The 10,679-nt window shown below is 46.4% G+C and overlaps 1 protein-coding gene across 11 annotated transcripts in view; it reads left to right on the forward strand.

The window, feature by feature from the left end:
• MROH8 (maestro heat like repeat family member 8) overlaps positions 1–10,679 on the forward strand; it is a 44,457-nt gene extending 33,778 nt beyond the window's left edge. For 6 of the 11 annotated variants that reach the window (XM_058679936.1, XM_058679940.1, XM_012927185.3 and 3 more), the window contains 5 exons: positions 2,550–2,672; positions 4,165–4,264; positions 4,567–4,632; positions 8,671–8,842; positions 9,952–10,679. In XM_058679936.1, coding sequence (XP_058535919.1) covers positions 2,550–2,672; positions 4,165–4,264; positions 4,567–4,632; positions 8,671–8,819 — 438 coding nt within the window. In that variant the 3' untranslated portion in view covers positions 8,820–8,842; positions 9,952–10,679. Of the gene's footprint in view, positions 1–2,549; positions 2,673–4,164; positions 4,265–4,566; positions 4,633–8,670; positions 8,843–9,928 lie in introns of those variants that run through there. The other 5 variants (XM_058679937.1, XR_009247488.1, XR_009247489.1 and 2 more) reach the window with 5 other exon arrangements.

A 10,679-nucleotide genomic window follows, 5' to 3' on the forward strand; every position in this document is an offset into this window, starting at 1 on the left:
AGCTCCCTGCTGATTCAGTCCCTAGGAGGCAGCAGTTATGACTCAAGTGGTTAGGTCCCTGCCACCCGCATGAGGGAGCTGAGTCCCCTGCTGTCAGTGTCAGCTCTGGCTCCGGCTGCATCTGTTGTGGGCATTTGGGGTGTGAGCCAGCAGAGGGCAGTGTCCCCTCTGCTCCTTTTCCCTTCTTTCCCTGCCTCTCAGATGGATAAAGGAAAATCTACATGGCCCTTTATGGGTAAGAATGAGGTATTTTCTCTCTTTGTATCCTTACTCAGATATTCATCCTAGCACATGCCCTAAATGTAGTGCTCAACTCCGCATTCTGGTGTTGTTGGTAACAATGATAACAAGCAATCATCCTTCTTTAAGGCCTTGAGACACACAGGTTTGAGTTGGGGCTAGGTCAGAGATGGTAGCTTCTCCAACCATCTGGAAAGGATTTTGCCACTCATTGGTTCTCCTAGGGTTTTGCGCCCAAGAAATACGATTTTCCATTTACTCCATCTTAGTCTTGACTTGGTGGTTGGTGGGAAGTTAGGCATATCACCATCTTAGTACTTTCCCACATCTTAGGGGCCACCTTGTAAAGAGTGATATTTTATTTTTAAAAAGATTTTTTGGGCCTGGCGGCATGGCCTAGCAGCTAAAGTTCTTGCCTTGAATGCGCCCCGGGATCCCATATGGACGCCGGTTCTAATCCCGGCAGCTCCACTTCCCATCCAGCTCCCTGCTTGTGGCCTAGGAAAGCAGTCAAGGACGGCCCAAAGATTTGGGACACTGCACCCACGTGGGAGACCCGAAAGAGGTTCCTGGTTCCTGGTTTTGGATCGGCGCAGCACCGGCTGTCGCGGCTCACTTGGGGAGTGAGTCATAGGGCAGAGGATCTTCCTCTCTATATCTGACTTTGCAATAAACAAAGACAGATTTATAGAGAGAAGATTCCATCTCAGGTTTACTCCCAAAATGGCTGCAATGGCCATTGATAAGCTAATCTGAAGCCAGGAGCTGGGAGTTTCTTCTGGGTGAAGGGGCCCAAACATTGGGACATCCTCTGCTTCTTTCCCAGGCCATAAGCAGAGAACTGGAATGGAGTGGAGCGGCTAGGGTATGAATCAGTGCCCATATGGGATGCTGGTGCCACAGTGTGGAAGATTAACCTGTTGAGCCACAGTGCCAGCCCCAAAGGGGGATATTTTATGGCTCTATTACCATCAATACAAAATACTCATACCTCAGGAAATAAGTTTCCCAGCCAAGTGTGGAAGGAGTGGCCCCTGTAGGGATAGCGAACATGTAGAGGACCCACTCCCACAGCCTACAGTCAAGGCCTGGGATTTATTTTCCTGCAAACTACAAATAACCTCCAGCCACCTCTTCAAGGCTACTCTGAGGCTGTCTCAACAGAGGGGAGGGGTTCTAGCAAAGAATGGGTTAAGGACTACTGGCACAGAGAACATAATGAACACCCACATAGCTACTACTCTCTTTCAAAAACAATCCAGAAGTAAATCACCCTCCCATCTCTAGTTGAATTTCCCCAAGAACTAAGTACATTCCCAAATTGTTCTAATCATTCCTATGGTTCCATTTTTTCCTGTTTTAAAACTTTGCCTATGGTATAATTCTATGAATCATTCAGCATCTTTGTTTTAAAAGATTTATTTATTTCTATCACAAAGTCAGATATACAGAGAGGAGAAGAGACAGAGAGGAAGATCTTCCGTCCGATGATTCACTCCCCAAGTGACCACAATAGCCAGTGCTGTGCCAATCCGAAGCCAGGAGCCTAGAGCGTCTTCCAGGTCTCATGCGGTTGTGGGGTCAAGGCTTTGGGCCATCCTTTTCTGCTTTCCCAGGCCACAAGCAGGGAGCTGGATAGGAAGTGAAGCAGCCGGGATTAGAACCGGTGCCCGTATGGGATCCTGGCATGTTCAAGGCAAGGACTTTAGCCACTAGGCCACGCTGCCATAGGCTTCATATGTTCACATCATATTTAGATTTATCCATGTTCTGCTTGTCAAGTTCATTTATTTTCACTGCTGTATAGATTCTGCAATGTCACTAGCATGACAATGCTGCAGCATAGCACAAATTTCCTTCTAGAGTTGCTTCCACCCAGCAGCACCACAGTCAGAAGTCAGAGCTGCACTTCCTGTGCAGAGTGACACAGAGAACATAATGTCATGGATCAGAGAAAAATGTCATGGAAGCAGAAAGTATTGCTGGAGCGCATGACTAGGACGGGGAGGTGGGGATTCTGGCCCAAATGCCCAGGGCAGGTTTCACCTCTGGTGGCTGTCACTGTGTCCTGACACCGTGATGATCCTTTCCATCCTGCCCAGAACCTGGGACATGTTACAGATTCACTGTAGGGACCGTGGGGAAGCTGGAGGAGGAGGAGAAAGGAGACAAGATTCTGGCTCCTCTTCAGGTTCCCCCACACTTCCCCTGGGGTCACCCTGAGTCTTTGGTGCCTGTCTTACCGAAGAAGGGCTACCTTATCCAAAACGTGTGTGGAAAATGCTAATCTAGAATCATCTTTGTCACAGGAGAGCAAGCGAGTCCTCAGTATCTGTGCCACATTCCTCAAGTGGAAGCTGCCCCGAGCAGTATCCTGCAAAGACCCCTGGTACATCAGACCTGTTCAAGTGGGGACCATCTGCAAGTTCTTTGTATGTGAGCAGTGAGGGTCTCCTATATTTGCTGCCTGCTGAGTTTGTCCTTGCCTGGTTTTCAGTGAAAGAATGTGGGGCCTGAATAGATGGGGACTGTTTTGCACTGTGGATCTATTTTTCCATAGTTCCTCATGACTGAGTTACAAATTCCACTTTTCTTCACCACCCTTTATAAAACAGGCTGGTGAGCTCCTGGAGTCCCACTACCCAGATGAGCTGAGGTGGATTGATCCTGCACAAAAGCTTACCTGTGGGCTGAGTTGAAACATAATTGTTTATTGCCGCCACAGCTGGCCTGAGCCCCTTCTAAACTTGTAGATGGATTCACTTCCCCTAGGAGTGTGTTCAGGGTGCTCTGTGGGAGGGCTGTCCTGTGGCCATGCAGATGATGGCAGCATGCTGCTGTTCTGTTGGGACCCAGCTGACAGCCTCTTGTCTTCACAGACAAAGCGCAGGTTGCCCTAGTTAAAGTCAAGCGCAGGCCTGAGCCATGGCCCATCTCTCTTTTTACGGAAACTGATCCTAGAGCCACCTGGGTCCAAGGACAGAGCCTCAGGAACTGACCATTCCCTGGACTCTTCCATAGGTGTAGCCTGTATAGGACCCACAGGAACCCTTTCTGATTGGACTTGCAAGGCTAGGAAGCTCCACATCATCCTGGGGTCTCCCGGTCCCATGGGAAGTTTCTCGGCCCTGCAGCCAAACCTACAGCTGAGGCACTATCACAGTATTGCCACCAGGTCGCTGATGTTCTAATAGTTAGGACTGCATAGTGTGCCTGTTAAATGAAGTGTCCCTGTTTCTACCTCTGGCCTTTAACTGCCTGACCTTATCAGATCACCAGAGAGAGGCAAACTCAGTAACCCAGAAGGTGTGACAAATGCAGGACCCCAGGTCACAAATGTCCTCAGGGGAGCTGGCAAGCTAGGAAGGGAGCTAAGACCTCTAGGGAAAATTAGATAGAAATTCAAGTTAGGAATTGACATGTGCCAAGATAGCATGCCTGCAGAATGCCCGGAACGGGGTGAAATCAGGCAGCGGATCAAGGCAGAGCTCACAGGGACAGAGAGCAGAGGTGTCTTTAGAACAGAGACACTGTTTGAAAGCATTACTGGAACAAGTGGATTATGTGGATGGAACTGTCATGAGGGTGGGGCAACTCTTCAGTCAGTGGCCTTTTGGATATCTGTAGCATCATTCCCAGGCCATACTGAATTATCAACTTGAAACAAGAGCCTGTTGTAGATATACTGAATTTTGAGTCCAGCGTATGGCTGCCTTGAAAGATTCAGATGAAATGGTTTTCACAGCCTGTGAGTTGGACATTCCCCACCATTGTGCTGGTAGGAAGTCACTGGTAATCTTTATTGTGCTTATTCAAGCATTGCTCTACTCTGGAAATCCCTGGCCCTGGAAGAACTCTGATGAGGCTCATCAAAATAGTGCTGCTACTTCACTGCTTTGTACTCTTATTTGTTTCCCCACTTAGGGAAAAAAATGCAAGGGGAAAATTAACATCCTTGCTCAAACATTGACGTACACCAAGAATGCCAAACTTCCCATCAGAAGAACAGCAGTCTTGTTTGTAGGTACAATGAAAATCCTTTCATTTGCTATAGTCATTCTTCATCCTGTGCTTTCCTGAACAGTGCTGTCGGGTATCCCCACGCTTACAAAAGGACCTTGAAGCTGCTTTGTGGGAAACAGAGGCTGGGTTGCCTGTAGGTAACCGCATGGCACCTGGAAATCCAGTTGTAGCCATCAGCAGCCTCCTTATTAAGGGTCAACTCTGAGCTGCTGAGATTTTTTTTTCAGTGATAGAAACCCTCAGGTATTAATTTCCAAGAGTGCAAGGCAGATCACAGCCTCACTGACTTTGTTTTGCATTTAGGGCTCTTTTCAAAGTATGTGGACAGCAATGAGTTCAAGATGCAGGGCACTGAATGGATAGAGGATGGTGAGTACTGCAGTCCTGGCCTGGGCCCAGGGGTGCCCGTGTGCCAGATGGCATATGAAACGTGCCTGCAGCCAGGCTGTACCACAGAGCTGAGGGTCTGGCATCCAAAAAGTCTGACAGATGCAGCGTGGAAGCACCTGGTGACTCCAGCCATGTAACACCTCTTCCCAACCTGATTCTTCCTTTAAGAAAGGCTTTGACTCCATTTATCCAGAAAGTGACGTTGATGAATGTCTCAGGGAACAACTCTCCAAATTTACCTGTCAGGAAAAAAAAAAACATGACTCAGAAACACTATATTAATCAGTTAGGATGACATATCATGAGCATAGCATAGGGTACAATAGCACTATATTTAAAAAATATCCATTTGCAACTGACTATTTGAAAAGAAGATCAACAGAGGGAGACAGAGACAGTGAGATTCTCCATCTGTTGGTTCACTGCCCTAATGGCTGCAACTATCAGGCTGGGCCAGGCTGAGCCTAGACCTCCCAATGGGTCTCCCCTGTGGTGGCAGAGGTCCAGGCACTGGAGCCATCATCTGCTACCTCCGAGGTTGCATTAGCAGAGAGTTGGCTTGGGAAACAGAAGTACTAAGATTTGTAACCAGCTCTGTGATGTGGGAGGTGAGCATGCCAAGTAGTGACTTAACCTGCTACACCACAACATTCAGCTATGCAACACTATATTCTGGACACCATGGTCCTGTAGGGTGGTAGGACTTGGCAGTGGAGATGTTTTACAATCATACAAATGATTTTCTGAATTGCTAACAAATAAAATTTTTTTTAAGATTCATTTATTTTATTACAGCCAGATATACACAGAGGGGGAGAGACAGAGAGGAAGATCTTCCATCCCATGATTCACTCCCCAAGTAAGCCGCAACGGGCCGATGCGCGCCGATCCGATGCCGGGAACCTGGAACCTCTTCCGGGTCTCCCACGCGGTTGCAGGGTCCCAATGCACTGGGCCGTCCTCAACTGCCTTCCCAGGCCACAAGCAGGGAGCTGGATGGGAAGTGGTGCTGCCGGGATTAGAACCAGCGCCCATATGGGATCCCGGGGCGTTCAAGGCAAGGACTTTAGCCACTAGGCCACACCGCCGGGCCCAATAAAAAATTTTTTATAATTCTGCAATTGCAGGTGTAGCATTCTAAGAATTATTTACTCTTAATAAGTTTTCCAGGAGCTGGCATTTTGGCATAGAGGGTAAAGCTGCCATCTGTAATTCTGGCATCTATTTTGGGCACTGGATCAAGACTAGCTGCTTCACTTCCATTCCAGCTCCCTGCTAATGACCTGGGAAAGGCAGTGGAAGAGAGAGAGAGAGAAAGAGGAGAGATTAGTTATCTGCTGTTTTACTCCCTAGATGGCTGTAATGACCAGTACTGAGCCAGGCCAAAGCTAGGAGTCAGAAACTCCATCCAGGTCTCTCATGTAGATGACAGGTACCCAAATACTTGGAGCATCTTCTGCTGCTTTTCTCAGCTCATTAGCAAGGAGATGGATTGGAAATAAAGCAGCCAGGACACCAACTTACACTGTTACAGGATGCCAGCATTGCTGCGGGTAGCAGCTTAACCCACTGTGCCACTGTGCTAGCCCACCAATACAATTTTTAGTCACTTATTTATTTGAAAAGCAAATTTTACTGAGAGAGAAGGAAAACTAGATAGGGAAGGTCTTCCATCCAATGCTTCACTCACATGGTGAGCTTAGCTTAGCTCCCTGCTTACGGCCTGGGAAAGCAGTCAAGGATGACCCAAAACCTTGGGTTCCTGCACCCATGTGGTAGATCTGGAAGAAGCTGGCTTTGGATTGGCTCTGCTCCAACCATTGCTGCCACTTGGGGAATGCAACAGCAGGCAAAAGATCTTTTTGTCTCAATATAAATCTGACTTTCCAGTAAAATTAAATACATATTAAAAAATAAAAAGAAAATGAGAAGTATTCTTGAATGGAAAAGATAGAGAATTAAATTATAGTATATCTGTATTGTAGAATCAGATATAGCCATACAAAATGTCAATTTTTTTTTAAAGATTTTATTCATTTTATTACAGCCAGATATACAGAGAGGAGGAGAGACAGAGAGGAAAATCTTCCGTCCCATGATTCACTCCCCAAGTGAGCCGCAACGGGCCGATGCGCGCCGATCCAAAGCCGGGAACCAGGAACCTCTTCCGGGTCTCCCACGTGGGTGTACGGTCCCAATGCATTGGGCCGTCCTCAACTGCTTTCCCAGGCCACAAGCAGGGAGCTGGAGGGGAAGTGGAGCTGCCGGGATTAGAACTGGCGCCCATATGGGATCCTGGGGCTTGCAGGGCGAGGACTTTAGCCGCTAGGCCACGCCGCCGGGCCCGAAATGTCAATTTTTTTAATGACTCAGATTGATGAAATAAGATGAGCAATTATTCCGTTTGGACAAAAAACTGAAAACACGGAGGTCAGATGTTTGAGTTTGGCATTAAAATACTGGTTTAGACTCAAGTAACACCCTCGGAACTTTCTTCCCCACCCTGGGGTCACTATGGTGTCATTAAATGACTGTCCACCTTCCCTAAGTGCTGACATACTGTTTTTTTTCTTAGTTGTATTATTATTATTATTATTATTATTATTATTGGAAAGCTAGGAATACAGAGAGGAGGAGAGACAGAGAGGAACATCTTCCGTCCATGGTTCACTCCCCAAGTGACCACAGTGGCCGGAGCTGCATCAATCTGAAAGCAGGAGCCAGGAACCAGGAACCTCCTCCAGGTCTCCCACATGGGTTCAGGGTCCCAAGGCTTTGGACTGTCCTCAACTGCTTTGCCAGGCCACAAGCAGGGAGCTAGATGGAAACTGAAACTGCTGGGACACCAACTGGCACCAATATGCGATCTGGGCACATGCAAGTTGAGGATTTAGCCATGAGGCTATCGTGCTAGGCCCAGTGCTGATGTAGTTCCTCAGCAAGGCGTAACTCCCTTCCCTTTCCCAACCCACTGCAGACACAGGTGGGGGAAAAAAAAAACACTGTAATATTTGTTCCACAAATCTTCCTCCATACCTGATTCTCCCCTCTGCTCAAATCAGAGGCCCACAAGGGGTGTGTATCCCTCTCTACTATGTAAACAATATTAAAAGAAAAAAAAATTAATGACACAAATAAAGAAAAACTGCTGGTTCTGACACTGACATTGAATGTCTGCCTCTAATTCCTGACTCCTTGTTAATTCAGACCCTGGTAGGCAATAGTGATAGCTCAAGTAATTGAGTTCTTATTCACATGAAAACTGGGGCTGGGTTCCTGGCTAACAGTTTTGGCCCAAATGGAAGAGCTCTCTTTTTTCTTTTTCATTGTTTTTTTTTCCCTCTGAAATAAAATAAAGCATGCAAATGTAAATAACTGCAGAGAAAAAATACCAGAAGATATACGTTCAAAACAGCAATTATTTTAAGTCATAGTAATTATATCAAACTGCTACTTCGAATGCATATATCCATACTGAAGCTCTAATTCAAGACCCAGCTCCTCTGCTTCTGCTTCCTGCTAATCCGCCTGTGAAGGCAGTGGATGATGGCCCAAATGCTTAGGTTGCTTCCTCCCATGTAGGAGAGCCGGGTGGAATTCTTGGCTACTTGCTTCTGCCTGTCTCAGCGCTGGCTGTTAGTGCTTTGAGGGGAGTGCACCAGTGATTGGCAGCTCGCTCTCCCTCTCTCTGTCTCTCTCTCACTCTACTTTTAAAATAAGCAAATCTTTAAAAAAAGAATTACACATAAGATTGACACAAGACATAGGAACTTGGGAATTAACCTTAGACATGACTTGGCATCTTCAAGTAATTCAACTTTAGATAGATTATTTGAGATGAAAATGGAATCCATCCACCAGTATACAAACTTTTAGGCAGAGACCCAGGAGAAGTTGGCCTCTTGCCTGCACTGTGAGGGGGGGCAGGTTGGCTGTCTGGGGCCTAGGGCAGAACAGGCATGTCCACAGAGTTTAGGGTCTTCCATCTGTTGTGATGTGGATTTTCTTGCCACTCAGATCTGAGAAGTCTGCTGCATGACCCCGAGCCCTCTCTGCGCGTGATCGCCTCCCGGGCTCTGTTCCGAGTCCAGAGGGTGAGGATCCAGCCCGAGGCCGAGCAGACCATTTGTTGGCTGAGGAAGCACCTTTGCTGTCTTTCTGCCTAGGAGTGCGAGGCAGGCCACATCAGGTAAGGGCTGAATCTCTTGGAAAGCACAGAAGCAACTATTCTCCCTGCCTCTTTTTTTTTCCATACTTAAGTAATGCCAATATGAAGTAAAGGACCATCATTCAATCCCCTTTAACAAGCTTTTATTTTGTTTTGTTTTGTTTTGTTTTGTTTTTTGGCTGTCAAAACCCTCAAGGAGTTGGAATATACAAGGGAGAGCAGTTTTTGGCTTAAATCTATAGAAAATGAATAATCTGAGCACAGCAGAGTATCCATAAAATTCTAGCCTTGATGAGCAGGTCTGGGACTGTTTTAAAAGAGGTTCCAAGTACATGTTAATCTTATGACACTTAGCACTATTAGCATTTCAGACCTGCGGATGTTGTAGACAAAGCAATTTCCTAAGAAATTTTCAGATGAAGAGATTAGTTTGTGGTGGCTGAATATACTGGTTGGAGCGCATGTAAGAGCAGAAAGTTGCCCAGAGTTACACACTGTAGTAAAGAGAAACAGTCCCTATGAGTCAAATTCCTGGGCTCCTATTGGGCTGAGGAATCCCAGCAGAGAGCCCCAGCTCAGCTCTGTAGGGTGAGGAGAGGCCTGTTAGAATGGGCATGGGGAACGGGCAGCTGACAGCTGGCAGCTGGCAAATAGAGAGTGTCGGGGAGTGAAGGAAGCAAAATGAATACTTAGTCACTTCCCTCCCTCTTCCAAAACACAGCAGACAGTGCTTGGCTCTGTGATTCAGAGTATGCTGGATTTCTTGTGAGGGATGTGGCATTATGCCAAGTGGGGCTTCAAAAGGGAGCATCTTCCAAGAGAGGTCTTTGTGTCTGGGACCATCCAAGTTGGCTAATGGAGATATTCACCCAGAAACTCAGCCAAGGACACCCCGTGAGGGAGGTTGCTCAGCACCAAGAGCACATCTGAGTCACTCGCATCTCTCCCCTGATTCTCCTTCATCTTACCAGGTGCTACTAGCTCTACCCTCCCCTTCTGAGCTTCTCCATGTTATGGCTTATGCAATAAAAATAATGTTGAGTCACATTAAGCTTCTCACAATAACCACAGTGTGTAATGAGCTCTCAATCCTTGTAACCACTCCAGGTAGTATTATCTCCATTTTGTAGATGAAGAAGCTGTGGAATCTAGCATCAAACTGACTTGCCCAAGGTCACACAACGAGAAGACAGCCTCACTAGGATCCAAAGCCAAGTCCGTAGCTCCCAGCCCACATATTTACTGGTCTGCTCTGTTCTTCTCCAGTGAGTTCTAGCGAGATGGCCTCTGCAGTGAGCCTCACTTGGGGCCTCATGATCTGACCAAGATTGGAAAGTGATAACGCACTTCAAATAGCTCATTCAATGCAAAGTTTAAGCGCTACTTATCTACAAGTTATTGGTGTACTTCAGCATTGAAATAGGGTGATACACATCCTACACTATCCAGTGGTGTTAAAGCAAAGAGTAGTGGTTATTCTTCACGAATGCTGTTGGAGTCTTTGGGATCGTAAGAGCTGAATGAATCCTTGTCTGTTAGCTTATGTTTGTAGATCCCTTTCCCCCTAGGAAGATTGTTACTTTTACCTGATTTATTTATTTATTCCATTCTATTTGTACTTTTTCTGTTAAAATTCTCAGACACATCCTATAAGGAGCCAGGTCTGTTCTTTACTGAGTGCCTCAGCAGTTGGGATGGGCTAACAAAGTACTCCACAACAATTCGAGTAACAAGTTCATTTAGGAAATAACTCTGTTACATGTGTACAAGACCCCCCTTGATGACTGGCTAATTTTCATGAAATTTTTAAACTTCCAGACATGAAATTTTGTTTTATTGAAATAAAACTTCAATATAA

This window comes from Ochotona princeps, chromosome 22 (assembly GCF_030435755.1).
Source record: "Ochotona princeps isolate mOchPri1 chromosome 22, mOchPri1.hap1, whole genome shotgun sequence".
In the NCBI taxonomy this organism is placed as follows: Eukaryota; Metazoa; Chordata; class Mammalia; order Lagomorpha; family Ochotonidae; genus Ochotona; species Ochotona princeps.